Source organism: Barbus barbus (genome assembly GCF_936440315.1).
Source record: "Barbus barbus genome assembly, chromosome: 11".
NCBI classification, from domain to species: Eukaryota; Metazoa; Chordata; class Actinopteri; order Cypriniformes; family Cyprinidae; genus Barbus; species Barbus barbus.
Window position 1 is genome coordinate 6,810,831 of NC_136739.1, and position 21,523 is coordinate 6,832,353.

General features: G+C 36.0%; 1 protein-coding gene across 1 annotated transcript; it reads left to right on the forward strand.

Annotated features, from left to right (window-relative positions):
- Nucleotides 1–4,708: 4,708 nt before the first annotated feature.
- Nucleotides 4,709–20,639, forward strand: LOC306876693 (immunoglobulin superfamily member 2-like). Its single transcript, XM_079428038.1, has 11 exons — nucleotides 4,709–4,902; nucleotides 5,456–5,821; nucleotides 6,138–6,554; nucleotides 7,090–7,491; nucleotides 7,730–8,113; nucleotides 8,263–8,637; nucleotides 15,458–15,841; nucleotides 16,616–17,017; nucleotides 17,105–17,902; nucleotides 18,075–18,872; nucleotides 19,845–20,639. Exons 2-11 carry the CDS (start codon nucleotides 5,611–5,613, stop codon nucleotides 20,054–20,056), a joined length of 4,383 nt encoding a protein of 1,460 aa, XP_079284164.1. The 5' UTR covers nucleotides 4,709–4,902; nucleotides 5,456–5,610; the 3' UTR covers nucleotides 20,057–20,639.
- Nucleotides 20,640–21,523: the final 884 nt, after the last annotated feature.

Consider the following 21,523-nt stretch of genomic DNA (forward strand, 5'->3'; position numbering starts at 1 on the left):
GAAATTTTGTTCTAAAAGTTATACGCTGATAATTTTCCGCTTTGATCTGGCCTGTTTGCAGGGAATGTATCTAGTAAGCACTATTGGCTACTTCGGAAGTGTATTAACTTGTGGAAGACCCTTATACAAACAGTTTTGAATTTATTTTAGCACATTTAAAGTTCCCTCATGCAACCATTTATTAATGCTGCTTTGTCTTTGTCAATTACACAAATACTGATATTTGAAACTTTCAGTTGTGAAGCATTCAATTTGAGTTTAATTTCCTCTAAGTTTTGTTTTGAGTAGGGCCCTTTGTTGAAATCTAAACTGTCCTAGACATGTCTTTAAATATTCTACAACTGCTTTTCTTTAGATATTTGCCCCACCTTTTGTCCTCTAAAGCATTAATGTTAGATACTAAATGACTTCATTGTAACTCTTTCTCAACAGGTCTCAACATGGGATTTCCTGTCCACTTTTATGAATGCTTATGAAGGTTCTTAGTCATCCAGGTCATTGTGAGATGTCAGGCAGAGTTTATTTCTAGAGCATCAGAACTTGTTAAACTAATTTTTAACTATCTTAAAGGGTTAGTTCAAAAATGAATTAGCCTGTGATTTACTCACCATTGAGGCATCCTAGGTGTATATGGCTTTCTTCTTTCAGACAAGTCCAATCGGAGTTATATTAAAAATTGTCCTGGCTAAACCAAGCGTTATTTCAGTGGGTGGGTTTTTCTCTTTAACAGTCCAAAACACGTTAAAAGCGCGTGCATCCATAATAAAATGTGCATCACATGGCTCAAGGCGTGAATAAAGGCCTCCTGTAGCGAATCCATGTGTTTTTGTAAGAAAAATATCCATATATACGAGGAGAATAACAAAGTGCAGTAAACGGTAAAACTGTTTGCACTACAAACCAGTCTGTTCATAATTAAGATAATACATAAGAATAATATAAGACGCACCAATTTTCAATATCAAGCAGCAAAACGTTTTGTACAGCTAAAACTAGCTGGACGCGGATGAGACCGGAAGCTAGACCCATAGAATTTACAAATTGCTGCGTCCATTTTTATGGCAAGAAAAAGGTGGATAGCATGATTATTCATAGCATAAAATTCATGTTATAAACCGGATAGTTCCGGTCCTTGATTCTGATTGGTTGAGCCACGTTCAACCTACACCTTTATTTACTTTGTGTGTTGCTTGGCAACCACTTTGTTCCAACCACAACTCTTTCTGAGGAACTACATTGTTTGGTGGAAGAATACTGTTTTTATTAATATAATTACACTTATTTGCTCTGTTTTTTTTTTTGTGAAACCTTACTAAGAATATGGAATAACCGTTTTATAAAAGCAATAAGCCCCGTGAAGCTGCTTTGCGTCGTGCCTAACAACGCCCCTTAGCTGTTATAAATTCACTGTAAACCACTGCTTCTTGGGGCTTATTGCTTTATACTAGTGTAGTTATCTTTGGAAACAGCAATACAAATGTTTGTTTTGATCTAGGGCGCCCCCTGCTTACCTAGGGGTTGCTAACTCCAAATCTCAAATGTAACAAATGGATCTGGAGAAATGTATTGCTGTAAAAGTAAATTTTCTCTTTAAAAATGTTGTGAAGGAAAAGTCATTTATTATCCAAGTAAAGTCACAGTAAAAACATTTTTAATAATTTTTGCAAAAAAATTAAAAATAATTTTGAAAGGCCTCGGAAAGTTCTAGATGAATATTTAATGAGGTAAAGAGACTAAATTGAAACCTTCTTGACCCATGGATCTGTGGTATGTCTAGTGCAAAAAAGGCAAGGCTTATAAGCAGGACACCATGGAAATAGGCCAGTCTTGTTATAAGAGTGCTTTGCTAGTGCAGGATGTGTGGAAATCTTGACACTGTGACCGATTTCGTGGATTCGTTTGAGCATCAGGCCATTTTAGCCTTGTTATGCCTTCAGAGTGTTAACTGAAGCTTGATGATCATTAGACTTTTAGCAGGACAATGATATAGCCAAATCTGCCAAAGACTGGTTTAGGTTTCCTGCCTGGAATGTTCTTGAGGGGCCCATTCAATATCTGGATTTAAAGTCCATTGAAAATCTATGGAGAGATTTGAAGAAAAAAGTGGCAGCAGAGAAACCAAAGAATTTATGAATGTGAATATATATGAATTTATTCATACATTTATTCTGAACGTTGCCATCTTTAAACAGCTTAGTAGTGTTTTTAAACTGGTTTGAGCCACAAGAGGGAATCCTAAAAATAAAAGTGATTCCTTCAATGCCTCATTCAGTGCCCATCTCATGTGCCTAATATGGAAAATGTTATTTTAATGGCAGAGGTAAGTACAGTGTGGATTAACACTGCTGCATGTTTTCTTATCAGCATTTCTTTTTCTTCTTGTATTTATATTCACATCAAACAGAGGGCTTTGGCCGCAAAAAAAGTATGCTCTTCCCCTGTAGCTCAACCCACAGCAGTTTCATGAAGCACACGAGTCTACAGGCAGAGATGTGATCCTTTCACACTGTTTTGTTAAATACTGTAAAGATATAATCATTGCCTACATCCCCATATCAAAGTGTAACCATATAATTTATAATAGTTTTGAATACTTGAACAACAGTATAATATTTAAATTTTTAAATTCTTTCCTGTGTGAGCTGAAATGACAGAGAACATTAGTGGTGGGTTTTTGACTCTGTTTTGACATTCAGTGTGCGGTGGAGAGCTGTTCAGTCTCTGCTTAAGATGGTTGAGGCAGCATGTTTTCCTGCCATTTGTAAGACAGTCTTATAATTCTTTTACAATTTCAAATAACCACAGACAAGCAGACGCCGTCCCTTACTCTTTTATTTTTAGTGAATGAAATATCAGCTTTGTCTATAGTGTCTGAAGTAAGATCAATCAATCAATCTTTTTTTTGGCACAAGTAGGCAACTGTATTTCAGGCTTGTTTCACTACTGCTTTCTTCACTTTCTGTACCTGTGAACAACTCTACCGAGGAGCTCTTAGCCTGCCCTGGCATTAGAATATTTTACATTAATTAGAAATGAATGAATACAATTCACACAAAAATGATTTGCATTTATTTACATTGTCATAGTTTAAATATAATAATATATTAGATGCTAATATTGCAGTATGTTTATTTCGTTTTAATTCAACTTTTTCACAATCATTTCGTAAGGACTCTAAAAGACACCTTAAAATCAAAATGGACATCTCTTGTCATTTTATGGAATGTTGCCGTGTTTATTGTAAATGATTTATCAGTGAAGGTCATGTACCCTGAAGTGCTTCCAATAACATCTCTTTTCTGATGACATGGTGTGAGGACTGGTGCGAGATCCACCAGTGTGGGAATCTGAATTTGGGGAATAAGAACTTTGTCTTAAACTGAACTGGGTAATCAGACTGAAGAGTTTGACTGAAGACTCAAAACTAATCTTCATATGTCCAAATTCAGAATAATGGAGTTCGTTACAATTTCAACACAATGCAATATTCTATTTCATTGTAACATGGAGGACTGGAACAATAGGATAAAACAACAACAAGAACACTCATAACAATAGATATACAATATTTCACAAAGAGTGAGTGAGAAAACTATATGGCCCAATATGAACAACCCGGAAGTAATGTTACAGGAACTAGAGTAACAGTTTGATATTCTGAGAGGGCACCCCCTGGTGATCTACAGTAGAAAGGGAAATTTGGGTCAAGATGTTACATCTATAGCATGGCATTAGCAAAGAAGTGCATTCGACTGAAGCTTGCCTGACCAATCTGAAATATTTGTCGGTTGTAGTCAGGGAGGTGCTGAAAACTGAGAAATACGGTTGGACACTTTCTGCTTTCCGAAGTAGCACTCATGTGGTGTTTACTTTCTTTAACATAGAGTAGTCACATGTAATATTTGTGACCCTGGACCACAAAACCAGTCTTAAGTTGCTGGGCTGTATTTGTAGCAATAGCCAAAAATGCATTGTATGGGTCAAAATTATTGATTTTTCTTTTATGCCAAAAATCATTAGGATGTTAAGTAAAGATCATGTTCCATTAAGATATTTAGTAAATTTCCTTCCATAAATATATTAAAACTTAATTTTTAATTAGTAATATGCATTGCTAAAATCCTAACAAACCATACATCAATGGAAAGCTTATTTATTCAGCTTTCAGATGATGTATAAATCTCAATTTCGAAAAATTGACACTATTATGACTGGATGTGGTCCAGGGTCACATTTGTTAATTAAAAGACTTTTGAACATGAAAAGACATTAAAGGTGTTTTTAAACAGATTTAGAAGAAACAAAGGTGTCAGAATAAAGTCGTTGTTAGAATGTTTTGGTGAACTATGCCTTTAAGAGTGTGATAGAATAAGTTTTCATTGGCTTTAGGGCTAATATAAAATGTAATCAAATAGTGATCTTTTTTTAATTAATGGTATACCTGTAAAAAATAAAGTTATATAGCAATCAAAATTTGTTGTATAATTTTTTTTATATAATTTTTTTTTTTTCAAAAGTGAAATTTTGAAACTTTCTGTTAAAATGCAATTTAAAATAAATAAAAAACTTTGTGTATAATCAAATAATGCTGCACAAAAACTGCTGGTATGTCATAATGCTCTGTTCACATGAACAGTGATGACAAATTTGATGACGGTGAATCAAGTGTGAAGATCAGAGCTGTGCGAGACGATAGGAAACCAATATCATCACAGTTGTTTCCTCTTTATCTGAAGTGTCACAGTCGCTTGCTTCAGAGGACATATATCAGGTTTAGGCACTCTCAATTAACCTATATTAGAGAGAAAGCAAAAGGATCGATCCGTTTCAGGATGGTAGACTTTTGGTGCCAAATGTGGAACCTGCAACTATTGTTGTGTCTCATAGGACTCCTGCAGTGGGGTAAGACTGAACTGAATCACAAATATAAACCTTGAAATATTTTATCTGAGGATATATAAGTTTTGTGACAATATGTAATTTTCTGACCCTCATGTTGACTCAAATCCAATGTGAAAAGCAAAAGGGTAGCAAACATTCAAGCTGAACTTTTCCATACAATGAATGTGAATGGTGATTACGATCATAACTGTAAAGCTTCAAAAATGACTATAGCTTATAATACCATAAATGTTCCATACAAGTGGTTTATACTACTTGTGAAATATAGCTTTTGAAGCTTTGTGATATTTAAGGGTTATTAACTAAAAAATCACTTTGCTGTAGCTCTTAAATCTTATTTGCACTTCCACATACTCAACCTTGCTCTGTCATGACAAGACAAGAGGGAACTAATACTGTCACGCAAATATCATTTGGCTTCAGAAGACTTGGAATAGCACATATAGTGCAGGAGTCATATTTTTTAGAGGTCAATGTCTCCAGTTGCCATTCACTTTATTGTATGGAAAAGATTTCTCTTTGAGATTTGCCTGTCTTGCCTCTTTCCACACAGATCTGTGCAGTGGTCAGATTCAGGTCCAGATACAGAAAGGTCCTCTGTATAGAGTGAAAGGATAACCCATCTCCATATCCTGTAATGTTACAGGGTTTACAGGCCCATCTAACCGGGATTTTCAGTTCCTTGTCAAGAAATCGAACATTATAAATATGATCAGTACCAGTGACCCAGACTTTGCCTATGGAATGTTCTCCGGTAGAGTAAGAAATAAAGAGATTGAGATTCAAAGGCTGTCAGGATCTTCAGTTCTCTTGATGATCAAAAATTTGGTGGAGAATGATGCAGGTGATTTGCTCTGTGAGACCCTACACACAGGTGGTGCGTATTACGGAGATTATGATGATGAAACCAAGCTTAATGGTAAGATATTTATTTATTTTGAGGGTTTTGATGATTAATGAGATGATTTGGCATTTTGAGATTATTGAAAGAGAAATCCATCATTTAACATCCGTTTACATTCCCATGTATCCCAAAAGAAGGTGATCAGCTATAAGCAATATTTATATTAAACACTACTGTATCATTCATTAGTCACTGATATAATGTCAGTTGATATCAGTTTTGTAGGTATTAGTATTGGCATTGAAAGATGCATATAGGTCAATCACTTTTTTTTTACTTTGTTAATACATTTTCAATGATAAAAAAGGGGGGGAAACTGTTTTATCCACAGTGATTGCAGACACTCTGGAGGCATCATACTCTGGCTCTCCTTCTCAGAGCTTGTCTGAAGGTGATCCTCTTCAGCTTGAGTGCCAAGTCTCCAGCCAGACTTTTCAACATACTCATCTGTCAGTCACCTGGTTTCTCCATGGTGAACAGGATGAAAACCCCCGGCCAATCATTACTCTGGACAAAGATCTGACTGTAAAGCCAGGATCTGGATTTGAGGATCGCTATCATGCTGGTCTTATCAGCATGGATAAGATGGAGGACACAGCCTACAGACTGAAGATGCCTCAAGTGCAGCAGTCAGACCAGGGGAAGTTCTTCTGCAAAGCCATTGAATGGATCCAAGACCCAGACCGTTCCTGGACACAGATTGCCCACAAAACCACCACAGCATGCAATGTGGAGATTAAACGAATCGGTGAGATTCATGTTTTGTAATTTAAACCAGAGGTTCTCAACTGATTTTTACTTCAGGAAATAGATTTTACACCTATAGTGTCTGGGAAAAGCAAAGTTTAATGTACGAAAGTAACAATAATATCCTTACAGTCAAATGTTGCTATTTAGTCCCATTTATCTACTTTTCTAAGTATCTCTTAAATTGTAATAGTTTCATGCTCTTTTCAGTCAATAACTCACAGCAGAGAGAAAAAAACAAAAACAATTATTGAACCCATGTGTTAATGCATTCTGTGTCATATTTTCTGTTATCTAGAGTAGTTTGTAAATGATTTTGAGGATGAAGGCAGGTCACACAGCCTGCCCATGATGACATTTCTAGCTTCTACCAAATGACAGATACATTTGTAGAATAATAATGTACAACAGATGTCAGATGTAACTATGTAGGTCAGAACCTGGTGTAATGCCTGAGTGTGTATGAGTACAGTCATATACAGGAAGTTGTGTAAGAGAACCTGTTTGATCTCATGCTCTTTCCTGTGTCTCAAAAGTGGTCCCTGATGTAGGTTCATTCAGTGTTTATCTGAAGGCTTCAAAGGGGCCACTACAGGAGGGAGACGCACTGGACATTCGTTGCAGTTTGAATGCACAGAACCGTCCTGGTCATTTCTTCTCGGTGACTTGGCTGAAGAACCAGCAGAAAGTGGCCCAGATCGGATCTTCTGGGATGCTCACTATCTTTGACAGCTACAAAGAGAGAGAGAATGCAGCAGAGATGAGAGCAGTGAAAACCAGTCAGATGGACTACCTGCTGACCATCCGTTCGGCTCGGGCTGAGGACCAGGGCCAATACCAGTGTGAAGTATGGCAGGAAAACATGAATGAAGATGGCACCTTCAAAAAAATACAAAAACAAATATCCAGTTCAGAGACTGTGAGCATCACGGCTAAAGGTAATTAACAAGACAATTGTTCCTCCTATACAGTCATTGTGCTGTTTGTTCAAAGTTAAGTATGGAGAAGATAGCTAAACCTTATTATGAGTGACAATAACAGTGATGCTTGCCTTGAAATAATAGGCATTGGTTTGCATTCTTTTCTGTAAATAATCTAGTCACAGTTTTCACGACAAAAATGCTTGCATTGAGACACTGACATTGGGTGTTTTTTTCTTTCTGCCTGTCTGGTCAGAGAGTGATCTGGCAGTGGTCATGGTGATGAAGGATGCAGTGACTGAGGGAGATGTACTACGGGTCACCTGCTCAGTGTCGGGGTTCAAAGGTCCTTTATCCGTGTCATGGCAACACAAGAAAGACTCGGGGCTTTCCTTCAGTGATGTCATTAGTCTGACCCATGAGGGAGTGATAAAAGATACTGGGGCAAGTTATCAGAACAGAAATGTCCAAACACTTCATTCTCCAGCTGGAAACGTTACTCTGGAGATTGGTGCATCTGCAACATCTGACAGCGGCGACTATAAGTGCATTGTGTCTGAATGGACAGTACAGAGCAATGGCGAGATGAAGAAAGCCAACACCCAATCTCAGCAAAAAGCCATTATAGTTAATTCTATTGGTAAGATTACTATATAATCACTCATTATTCTCAGTAACAGAGAAAACTGTCAAGACATTCAGCCAAAAATTCTTTGTCATTACTCTGCTCAAATGTGTACTGTTACTGCTATTAGAGTTTAAATAATAACTGCAGACATTTCTTTTCAGAATCTCAAATGAAGGTGAGCTTGAAAAGTCGTACAACAAATGTACCTATAGATTCTCCAGTAGTACTGCTATGCACGGTCAGAGGGCCTAAAGTGTCTTTGGCTGTACGCTGGATGTTTCAGCCCCGCAATTCAACTGTTCAAACAAATATTTTATCCATACACCACACTGGAGAAATCGCCTGGAGAGCAGATCAGAGAAACTATCAGCTGTCCATTCAAGCACTGCCGACAGAAACTCGTTTCACTCTCATGGTGCCGAGAGCCAGCAAGCAACAAGAAGGACAGTACCAGTGTCAAGTTGATGCCTATCAAAAGGATGTACAGAAAGCCTTGAAGAACTCCAACCCATTGGCGGTGACTGTACAAAAACCTGGTAAATACAGCTATTAATTAAAAAATAATGTATGCAAGGTTCAATCTGCATCAAACGTTTGGACATACTCTCATCTTTATACTCAGATATACTCGAAATGCATAGAATATAAGAAAAAAAGTGCTCTTAGATTAATTTCTTTGTAATTTTATATGTAAAAGTTTGACCGCATAGTGAAATAGCCAACAAAAGTAGAGCATACTTCCTTCAATACTGCTTAAAAGAATCCCAGGATGCATCTTCTGAAACTGGTTGCGTGAATTTCCAGAGTTGAAATCTGAAGAAGCTCAAATATGAAAGATTTTGACCCACATTACATTTGTTGACTTTGCCACATACATAAAAACGTGTACCTACAAGCTGTTACACTGTAATTATATTTAAAGTACCTGCATAAAATTATACTACAACCCTAAACTAATTGTTAAACCTACCCTTTCCCCTAATCTTACCCATATCCCATCCTGGTCATATTTTATTTTAAATGTTACAGTGTAATTACATGTAATATAAATACGTGTATACGTGCACTGTAAAACTTTTCGTTGTAAATTTACAGTATAATACTGGCAGCTGGGTTGCCAGCCACATACTGTATTTTTACAGTACTACTACTGTACACAACATTTACAGTTCTGTACTGTATTTACGAAATACAGTATTATACTGTTATATAACTTTTTTTACAGTATTACACTGTGCTCTTTACAGGGAATACTGTAAATCCTGCTTTTATTTCAGTACTCTTGGATTTACAAAATTAAAAATATACTTTTTCATAACAGTATTCACAAAAAAATAGAGAAAATAATATTTTCTGAGTTTTAAAACATTTTATTTATTTTGAAGAAAAGACCAGGCAATTGCCTTATATGAATTTACTGGCTGAAATGCCAGCTGTAGTTTTTTTTTTTTCCTTTTTCTTTTAAATATAAAACATGTAAAATGCAATTAACAATTAGCAAGTAATTCAAAATACAGTAATCTTATTTACTTTTAAAGAATGGAAAGGTTTTTCAGAAATATATTTTTTAAAAGTCTTTCAGAAGAGAGGAAACCTGTGGGTTTACAGTACTGTTCTTTTTTTACACAACATGTCCAGTCTTCTTGTAAGTCACTTTTCCTTTCTTGGTTTTTGATGCACATTCAGGGTTGATGTTGAGAAAGCATCTAAAAGACAGAAAAGAAAAAAAGTGAACATTATGTATGTCTAATATATATATCTAATATATATACACACAGCATCTCACAGAAGTGAGTTCTGTGAGACAGCACAGAGAATTGCAACACTTACGATGTGATTACATGACTACATGATAATGTTAAATATGCAATATGTCATTCAGCTCTTTAATCAACTGTATAAAATATTTGTTAAAATATACTTAAGTACTTTACAAATACTGTCAAAACAAGTTAGTGACAATTCACTCTATCATATATATATCAATGGCAAATATGCTAACCTCAGTCGCAAGGGTGCATGCCACCTCTTCCTGATACTGGAGGTTGAAATCATACAATAATACAAACAGCACTGCAAGGCCAGAGACAAAGTTGGGCTGCTCAACATTTACCGCTGGTTGCTTAGAGATTGACCTGAAAATAAAAAAAGAAAGAAAATACTTCAAATAAACTATTGTGGGTTCCATTGCAGTTCTGTTTAGTTGTCTATACATAGTTCAACTCAACATAACTATTAAACTAAATCTGAAATATGTGCAGGGAAATCCCATTTACAGGGTTCACAACTATAGCTGTCAACTGCATAATAATAGTATCTCATGAATGCACAGTCGAGCACAAAAGACCAATGTCAGTGTCAGGATTTTCATTAAACAATATTGCATTCCCTCGGAACACTTGGAATACATGACATGTTGCATGTGAACATTCTGTGATACTATTGTATCTTGATGCTGGTCACTATCACTGCCATTATATGGACAAGCGTGAGCAGGCTTTTTTTTTTTTAAATTTGTATTATTCTCCTTTAGTGGTCCAAAAAACAAAGAAGGTCATAGGGCATTAGAACAACACCAGGGTGCATGGAAGCATATGGGTAGCAAAATTCAATTGAAATGCAATACGTAAAATGGTGATATATTTCAATTTACATTTTCTTATACATATGTGCAATATTTAGTGCACATATGTATTTTATTGTATATCACATAAATTTTATTTAAATTATAAAATTTACATTTGCCATTTCCTACACTAGTTTTAATACACAAATTAAAAACATATTTTAATGCTTTATAAGTTGCAAAATGGAAATTAAAATGTATTACCCAAATTAGTAATGGGCGATATAAACGATATGCGATATAAACGATACAAAATTGGCCTACGATAGAGATTTTAATTCTATTGCACTATCGCGATAATGCATGTTGATGACGCAATCTACCCGCGAAATTTAGAGCAACGACCTGCAGCCGGCTGCAACGCATCATCATATTCGTCATCTTGAATAAACATGGCTGAAAGCGTTAGCGAAGCAGAGGAGCTCGTGAAAAAGACTGGTGCATAGGGTGACCAGACGTCCCGAAAAATTCGGGACAGTCCCGAAATCTAAGCTGCTGTCCCGAATCCCGCTCTAATTGTCCCGAAAATTATACTGAAGCAAAATCTTAAATAGTTATTGTCTGATAAAACATAAAAAACTGTCCGTGGAGCGAGGGTGAGTCATCCTGCAGCCTGGCAACCAGCCCCCGCCGGCTGCTCATTGGCTGCAGCATCTTGTTTTTTTTTTTTTTTGGTTCATTAACTTCAGTTTTAAGTATAAAAATAGCCTAACGTTACTTCTATATTATATAAAATTATATGTATATGTAGGCTACTTATATTAATAAAAACATGATTGGTTCAGTCACTTTCGTTTGAAATTCATTATCTTTATTATTCATTATTGAAATTACCAGGGCCATAACTGTTTACTTGTGTAAGGACTTAAGAATTTTCCTTTATTTAAAATAGCCATGCCTAATACTGGAAGTATATCCCTAATTCAGTGTCCGTTCCTTTATTAACAAGACACCAGTTTTAATTTCATTAGGACAACACAATGTTTAAAACCAAATGCGTTACCTTAGGCTGCAGGTTTGAAATATGTTTTTATTTAAAGTATCTGTGCATTACACAAAATAATTTTCTTTGCCTAATTAATACTGGAAGTATTTTCAGTACAGTGTATGTTCCTTAACTAAAAAGACACCAGTTTTTTTGTTCCCTGCAACTTGGGTGGCATTTAAGAACCAAGGACTTAAGTGTAGTGCCTTTTAGAAGGAAATATTTTCTTTTATTTATCTGCAACATTGTGTTGTATAATTACAGTTTTGCTTTTGCACAATAAATGTTATCAAAACGACATACAACATTTCTTTATTTCTTAAAAAAAAAAAATACATTTAGCAGTTTGGTTTTCCTAAGGGTCTATGTAACCTGTTCTGAAATGGTTCTACTATAATTTATATATCGCAATATATATCGTTATCGCAAGAGGCTGCAATGTATATCGCAATATGAATTTTAGGCCATATCGCCCATCCCTAACCCAAATTGATTAGATGTTTAACATGTCCAAGCAAAAACTGTTTTTACATAATAATACCACATGATAATTGTAATTTCAGAATGCATTCTGATCCAAAGGTGCAGTAAAAAGGTAGAAAAATGGTAATTTAAAATATCTTTTATTTTTCTTAAATGCATTGACACATATATAAGACGTTTCAATTGCATTTTCATTTAATACCCCATGATGAATATAAAGTCAATGTGGATTTGAAAATGCATTCGAAATGTATTTGAAAATGCAACACACCCCCGACCTGTCAATCTTTAGGCTACATCAAGACTGGGCTTGGCAACAGGATGCACAATTGTAGAAAATATCAAATGTAAATTATATAACTGAATTTCCATTTTCATTTTGCACTAAACTTTGCACATATTTAGGGTAAAATGTCAATTAAAATACAGAAATGCATTGCCATTTAGCATATTACTAACTGAATTTGAAATTATTTCAAACTGAATTTTGCTACCCATATGCTTCCATAGCGTTAATGATGACTTAATGTTCATTTTAGGGTGTACTAAACCTTTACTGTTTACTTACCAAGAATTATAGGTTGTGTTCTCTGGCAAATGTAGACACTGCTGGACATCAGATTGAGTGGTGAATACCTGAAACAATTTTTAAGAAGACAGCACATCCATCACTAACAGAACCAAGACATAACAAATCGCATTTATTTGCAACATGCTTTAAGTAATCTCTACTTACATCTGCTTGAAGGGTAAGACCATCTAATTTCTGCAAGTGTGGGAGCAGCTGTAGGACCATGGAAGACATGGAAGCAATCAGGAATACTACTTTTGAAATAAGCATTAGGAACATGATTATGGATTTTCATGTGCTGGCAAAATTATAACACATTAAAAAGCACGATCATAGAACTGACATTTTTTAACATGGACTACAAATGGGAAGCACTTACATTAGCACCGGATCTTCATCAGATTGTTCAGCCTGAAAAATAATAATAATAAAAAAATAATAATCAGAAGCAGGTCATGTGAATGTGTGTCTTATTTGCTATTTAAGTTGTTTTTGATTGTTGGATTAAAGGAAGGTGTGCATAAACATCTTAAAAGGGATAGTTCACTTTGAAATTAAAATTTGGTATCTATCAGCTTACCCCAAGGGCATCCAAGATGTAGGTGTCTTTTTTTCTTCAGTAGATCCAATTTTGATATGTTTAGGTCAAACCGTTCTAGCTTGTCAGTCATATAATGGCAGGTATAGGTCACTGTCTCTACAAGAGGGAAAAAGAACATGCACAGAGAAATCCAAATTAAACAATTCCCCATCGTAACTACACATTGATGGCCTAAGACACGAAGCGGTTTGTGTGAGAAAATGAACAGTATTTATACAGTTTTTTACCTCTTGTACACAACCATGTCCAAGTGATCTGAGTGCGCGCACGCATCCGGTGTGTGACGTGTGTGTGCGCGCTCTGGCTTAGTCCGCAAAAATAACTTTATTGCACAAATAATTAGAAAGTTATTGAACGCGGAAATATGTGAATGTTGTGAATGTGCGAATATAAAACCAATTTTACCCAAGTGAATTGCTAACTCGGGATTTAAGTTAAGTTTAACGTTCCCAAAATCAAACCATGCGTGGAAACAATGTAGAAATGTGAATGAAAAAAAGACAAGCTTACCGTATCGATACTTAGTCGAACATTAATCCATCTTCTCATGCTCCAGTCGATTAGCATCATCTCAGGCACAGGTTAGATGATTCAGATGACAAATTATCTCCGCGTCTGCTCAGGCAGCGTCGTCCATTGTTTGCTGCGTCACAGGCACTAACTAATGCTTGAAACGCGAAACGAAGCTCACAAAGCTTATCTACGCACAGATTCACAAACCACTGGATTATCTTAATAACGCGAATAATTATTTTGTTCAATTAATTCCCGCTGACGAATCTAGTTTGCCTGTAATACACTGTTCACATTTCTTCTTCTTTGGAGATCACATCACATTTGAATTGAGCGCGAAATAAATATATCCCACAATGCAATGCGTTTACAGTATGGTACTGTATTACAAATTTAGCGGGCTGAAAACAGAAAACTTCTGTATATTTACAGACATTCTGTAAAATATACAGAATGCTACTGTTTTATAAAAATACAGTATAATACTGTTAGAAAATGCCTGTAAATTTACAGTAAAGTTTTATATAAATTAACAATATTTTTAGTCATTTGATCGGTATGGAGATCTGGAGGGCAAAACATCCACAGAACTGCAGCACAGGTTTGTCAGTTTTACATCTGTCCATCAATATTTGGACTATTTCACCAGTCTGAAGAAGAAAACAATTATATGTAAACAAACTGCAAGTTTTTGGCTCTTGTGACCCATATACAGCACCAGTCACAGTTGTTTAGTCACAAAAAAGAAGAGACATTCTAAAGTGCTTAAGATGAAAACTGCTTATCCTGCCTTAATGTTCTAAGACAATTTTAAAAGATCCTTCAGTGTAGCCTACACTTTATTTAAGATGCATACTCTATACAGGCAAGAGTCCAAAATATGAACACAACAGAAAAATTCACATTAAGCTTTTTCTTCATCATGGTTTTCTATGGAAAAATTCTTAACCTGAAACATTTGTGTGTTGCATAGTTCTGGGCACATATACTTGCCTGCAGTGTATATACGGTATATATATATATATATATATATGTATAGTATGTGTCATCAATAAGGTTTATACTGAATTTGGTCTTTTAATATCACTCTGTTAATACATTAGCATTTGGTATAAAACTTGTAAAAAATATATCAAATAACTGGCGGGCAGCAAAGAAGGTCTTGTTTTGCCCTTCCACTTATTTTAGTTCATAGACTAATTTGAGTTGAATTGTTTTTAGGTGAATTCAGAATTTTTTACTGTTAACTGTGGACATCAGGTCATGTTTCAGGCGGCACAAACACAAATGAGCATTAAAGTGACACACTAACATATATATAACTAAAGGACTACTACAAAAGAGACTCACGCATGTAAATTAAATGACAGGTTATTTGTAAATAACTAAATAAATGTCCTTTCCCAGAGCACATTTGCCAGTAAGTTCTCTTTGCACATGTTCAGAACAACCTTTTATATATATATATATATATATATATATATATATATATGTATATATATATATAAAGCATTTAGATAACTGTAAATTCAGCAGTTTGATCTCTTTCCTCCTCACTTTTTAATGTTTAACATCAGTCAGCAAGATGAGCCTATACTCACCCACCTCTCGTCTGGAAACCACTGTCAACACTGATGCTAAGCTTGAATGCTCAGTCAGGAGGACAACCACAAACACCTCTCGTTTCATGATAACATGGATGTTTGGGTCCCAGATGCTCTTAACTATGGACCTATATGCTGTTGTCAAGTTTGGCCCTGCAGCCGGCCTAGATATGGACCAGAGGATCCGTATGGAAATAAGACAGAAACAGAACTTCCAGCTGACTATCCACCAGGTCAGAACATCTGACAGTGGACAATATCATTGTGAGGTAGAAGAGTGGCTTCAGGATCCTCTTGGTGACTGGTATTCCCTAAAGAAAATTTCTGTTTCCACAGAGCTTGTTGTCAAAGAGAAAGGTAAAAACACATTTACTTCATTGAAAAAGTATTTTCACTGAACTGCTTTATTCTACGCAAAAATAAGTTTTTAACTGATTATGATCCAGGGTCCTGATAAAAAAGGTTGAATGACAGTCAAGTCTAAAATGTATGCCAAGTTCCTAAAAAAGCACTTTGTATGATTTCAAAAGTGCTTTCAATATTTCTAATATTTTTAACAACTTCACTGCAGTTTTCTAAGAAATAACAATAAAGATTATTTTTAATGAAATAAATAATTAGATTCAGCCAACCCAATCTCATGAGAAAAATAACATAACTTATAACAAAATAACATATTTTACAACATACATTTGTACATAGAATGTAATTTGTATGGAAACATTTAATTTTTAGAAAAGAAGGGCATGAGCATATTGTATGAAAATGTACAAATGAGATTGTACAAATTAGCAACTATTATGCATAAAACAAAAAATAGTTATGAACTGACTTGAAAGTGAGTTGGATTCAGGATAGATGTTACCAACTATAGGCATTTTTGACTTTATGCCTAAAAATATAAAAATACCACCTAGGCATTTTTACTTTATGCCACTAAAAATATCAAAACGACTTTTAATTCAGAAATGGATAATTGAATTGAATTTAAAAATAAATAATTGCATGTATGAAATTTTATGTATGTTTGAATAAATGTAAAAATTCAGACCAAAAAAAAAAACTACACACACATAATCACGATTCAATTACTGATGCTGTACTTGGTGTTTTTTTGTTTGTTTGTTTCAGCCAGTGATTTCAAAATGAATAAATCTAACACTCAGCTGAAGGTTGAAGAGGGAAAGCAGCTAATGTTGAAATGCTCAGTGGATGGTATTGGATCTGATTCCACTCTTCGTTACTCCCTTACCTGGATATTTGACCGATATCAGTCCTCCAGTGTGGCACTTCTGACATATAGTCATGATGGCTGTCTGAAGTACAACAGCTTTGACTCAGAGCTTGAGGGACGACTCCACTTCTTCACCCCAGAAGTGGGTGTCTTTCACTTGACTATCCATAAATCTATCCAGGAAGACAGTGGGCACTACTACTGTCAAGTTCAACAGTACCAGCTGGACTGTAAAGGCCAGTGGTCACTTAAGGCAAGCGACAAGTCAGGCTTTAACAATGTTACTGTTCAACTAATAGGTGAGTACTCTAAATTTCAATTTAGAATTCTGAAATCATCAGAAAATTGAGAAGAACATTAATGCAGATTTTTTTCTATAAAATTAGAGAACAAACTGCAAGTTCACAAGGAGGAACAAAGCCTGAACATTAGCAATCTACAAGCGGGGTTCACCATTGACTGTGTCATTGAATCATGGTCCAGTGATGCATCTGTGTTTGAGGTGACTTGGTCCAGGGGTCAGAGAAATGAACGACCTGTCATCATGTTCAATGCCAGCCGTGATGGTACCTTACACAGTGCAATCAATGATAAAGATCTGGTGTTTGGACACCCAAGAAGCATGTGCTATAAGCTGACAGTGCTAAACGTCAACCCCACTGATACTGGCCTGTACCACTGTCAGGTTGTTGAATGGATTCAGACAGCTCCAAACAAGTGGAGAAGGATAGGTGAAGACAAGTCTGGGAATATATCCGTCCATGTGGACACTGAGGAAAGGCAAAAAGAGGGCAGCTTTGCCATGGACAAGAAGGACAAGGATCTTGTCATCAAAGAAGGAGAGCAGTTTGATCTTGAATGCTCCCTGGATGTAGGAAAAGAGGACCCTACTCATCTCTACAGTCTCAGATGGGTATTTAATAGACCAGAGTCGACTAGTGGGATACTATTATTGTCCTACTCTTATAATGGTCGTCTACAGTACCATACAGAGAATCAGGACAGGTTACACTTCTCTATACCTACTTCTGGTACTTTCCATCTGGCAGTATTAAACTCTGATATGGCTGATAGTGGAAGCTACCGGTGCAGTGTTGAGAAGTACGAGTTTGATTGTGAGGGCAAGTGGAAACCAATGGCCCAAGACCAATCAGGCTCAACTATGGTCACAGTTCGCAGTATCGGTAATACAACCATTTACATCTTGTCCATGTTTAATCTCTTAGTGCAGTCTAACGACTGACTTTCAAAACCCTCTCATATTGCTTATGACTATCAGCACAGGATCTTCCTTAGATGTGTCTGTATGTTTTGTTCTTGTTATTTGATCTTTTAATTTGTGTTTAATTTGAACAGAAAGTAAACTGCATGTTCAGAAGGACAACCGAATTCTCAACATTACAAATAATCAGGCTGGGTTCACCGTGGACTGTGTCATTGATTCACAATCCAGTGATAAGTCTGCCTTTGAGGTCACCTGGTTCAAGGTTCAGGGGGAAGAAGGACCAGTCGCAATATTCACCGCCAGGCGTGACAGTACCTTACACAGTGCAATCAATGATAAAGATCTGGTGTTTGGACACCCAAGAGGCATGTGCTATAAGCTGACAGTGCTAAACGTCAACCCCACTGATACTGGCCTGTACCACTGTCAGGTTGTTGAATGGATTCAGACAGCTCCAAACAAGTGGAGAAGAATAGGTGAAGACAAGTCTGGGAATATATCCGTCCATGTGGACACTGAGGAAAGGCAAAAAGAGGGCAGCTTTGCCATGGACAAGAAGGACAAGGATCTTGTCATCAAAGAAGGAGAGCAGTTTGATCTGGAATGCTCCCTGGATGTAGGAAAAGAGGACCCTACTCATCTCTACAGTCTCAGATGGGTATTTAATAGACCAGAGTCGACTAGTGGGATACTATTATTGTCCTACTCTTATAATGGTCGTCTACAGTACCATACAGAGAATCAGGACAGGTTACACTTCTCTATACCTACTTCTGGTACTTTCCATCTGGCAGTATTAAACTCTGATATGGCTGATAGTGGAAGCTACCGGTGCAGTGTTGAGAAGTACCAGTTTGATTGTGAGGGCAAGTGGAAACCAATGGCCCAAGACCAATCAGGCTCAACTATGGTCACAGTTCGCAGCATCGGTAATACAACCATTTACTTCTTGTCCATGTTTAATCTCTTAGTGCAGTCTAACGACTGACTTTCAAAACCCTCTCATATTGCTTATGACTATCAGCACAGGATCTTCCTTAGATGTGTCTGTATGTTTTGTTCTTGTTGTTTGATCTTTGAATTTGTGTTTAATTTAAACAGAAAGTAAACTGCATGTTCAGAAAGACAACCAAATGCTCAACAATTAATAATTGACAATTAACACCAAATTATTAATCAGACCAACCAGTCAGATTTTAGTGTAAGGTTTAAGACTCATGTCTGGGTTAGGGTCTTGTACACCTGGGGATTCTCGGCACTGGTCTATCTTTTTTGACAGGCTCAGTTCAGTTCATGGAACTCTTTCCTAATTATCAGATTATCTAAATCAGGTCAGTTTAAAGGTCAAGAAACACCAAGCCAGCCAACGGTCAGCTGTGAGCCAATGTTAAGCCATTGGTGAGAACCGTTGGTGAGTGTCGGGGCCATCAGACACTTGTTTATTCCATCTTCAACCTATAACTTCCCTCTGATTTTAGGGGTAGGTTGTGGTAAGGGTTTGGGTTCAGGGTTGGACTGTTTCTGTCAGGAATGTTGATACTGGATCTTATCAAACTCATGGTCACCTCAACAACACAGCCCCTAACCCAACCTTCCAGTGGAAAGTCAGTAAAGTCAAAGGAGGTCTTATATACCTGGAGAAGGCATTCTCATTCAATTTAATGGCAGTTTCTTGGCTAACACAAGATCGCCCGGAACTACATACTTATTTGGAGGAATGCACTTTAGTTGTAAAGGAGTAATCACTCTGGAGCTGCAGGAAATGACATAATGAAAACGCTAATTCTAATAGTATTTTTAAAAACACTTAAAGCATGTTTATCCATAAATCTTGTGTATATACAAACAAATATTTTCCATTTCCAAAAAGCTAATATCTAAAATTTGATTTACCTTCTCAGGTGATTCTGAAAGACGGACAGACCCATTGGGAACGACTCTGGGAGTCACTATTCCTCTGATTTGCTTTCTTGTATTGGTCATAATATTGTTGTTGAGAAGGGATCACAAAAGGAATTCTGAACTGAAGAAAAAGAAAGACTGTCTGTGGGCTGAAAATAACCCTCTTACTCCCATGCCTGAGGTAACTTCTGCTGAAGGTGATCATTCCTAGTCTGTCTAGCACAGTAACTGTATTAGTGCAGTAATGCACAATTACATATACAAAATGTTGTTACTGAGGGATATCTAGACTATTTTAACAAAGTTAACTTACCCCTAAATTTAAGGATAATTCTGACCAGACTGTCTCATTTGTATTGCTATAACTATATTTATTATAAGAGGCAAGATAAGTAGAATATTTAAACCAGTGGTTCTCAACTAGTTTTGTTTCAGGGCATTGATTTTATATTATACATCAAGTGGTGACCAAACACAGAATCCTACCAAACTAAACAAAAATGTTTGTTTATATGGCCATAACAGATTTAATAAGCTCATCTTTATAGTTTGAGAATCTCTTGAGTTTAGATTCATACTCTTAGCTATTAATTCACAGCAAATATCCCACTGTGGCCGTATTTAATCTCTTTTGAAAACATATTTCATGTATCCTATAGGTTGCATTTTATCTCTCTTAGTTTTGTTCTTGGGTTTTGAGGATGAAAACGTTATGCAACCTGTCCATGCTAATTTTTGCTGAGTGAAAGAAAAAAAGTGCCAGTAGTTTGTTTGTTTGTCTTTCAAGTCAACATAAAAACATATAATATATATTTTCTCCTTTTTTTAAGTATTGCTACTATTTAACCTTGCTTTCACACTGCTTGTCCTATCAGAACAGAACTACAACATATTTTTCACTTGGTTTTTGCTGTTGTAATTGCATATGTGACCCTGGACCACAAAACCAGTCTTAAGTGTACATTTTTTGAAATTGAAATTTATACATCATCTGAAAGCTGAATAAATATTTCCATTGATGTATGGTTTGTTAGGATAGGACAATATTTGGCTGAAATACAACTATTTGCAAATCTGGAATCTGAGGGTGCAAAAAAATCTAAATATTGAGAAAATCACCTTTAAAGTCCAAATGAAGTTCTTAACAATGCATAATCAAAAATTAAGTTTTGATATATTTACGGTAAGAAGTTTACAAAATATCTTCATAGAACATGATCTTTACTTAATATCCTAATGATTTTTGGCATAAAAGAAAAATCGATAATTTTGACCCATACAATGCATTTTTGGCTATTGCTATAAATATACCGCAGTAACTTAAGCCTGGTTTTGTGGTCCAGGGTCACATATTATTATAGAGTTCACATTGGAATTGGGCTGTATACATTGCTGTAAACAAATTAAGTTATAGTTACAATGATGCTATATTTTCAATTGTATGCAGTTAAATTTATGACATTTAATTATTCACTCTTTTCAGTTGCTCACAGGCAGTTCAATAGCAACAGCAACTGTGGTCACTGAGTCAGATCACCACACATGCAGTTTAGACATTTTCATTGTAGACAGGAAGTCACGATGCTCTGAGCAGATCTGTTTAACAATCACAATTCAGTGGTTGTGGGTTTTTTTTTGGGATTTTTTGCTCAAGTATGTTGGGCTGATCTCACAATGA

What these genes read in the sequence shown, in the direction of transcription:
- LOC306876693 (XM_079428038.1), top strand. Translation starts at nt 5,611, where the DNA reads ATGATCAGTACCAGTGACCCAGACTTTGCCTATGGAATGTTCTCCGGT. An exon ending in TGTGGAGATTAAACGAATCG is followed by an intron (nt 6,555 to 7,089) that starts GTGAGATTCATG and finishes GTGTCTCAAAAG; the next exon opens with TGGTCCCTGATGTAGGTTCA. An exon ending in GCTTGTTGTCAAAGAGAAAG is followed by an intron (nt 15,842 to 16,615) that starts GTAAAAACACAT and finishes TGTTTGTTTCAG; the next exon opens with CCAGTGATTTCAAAATGAAT.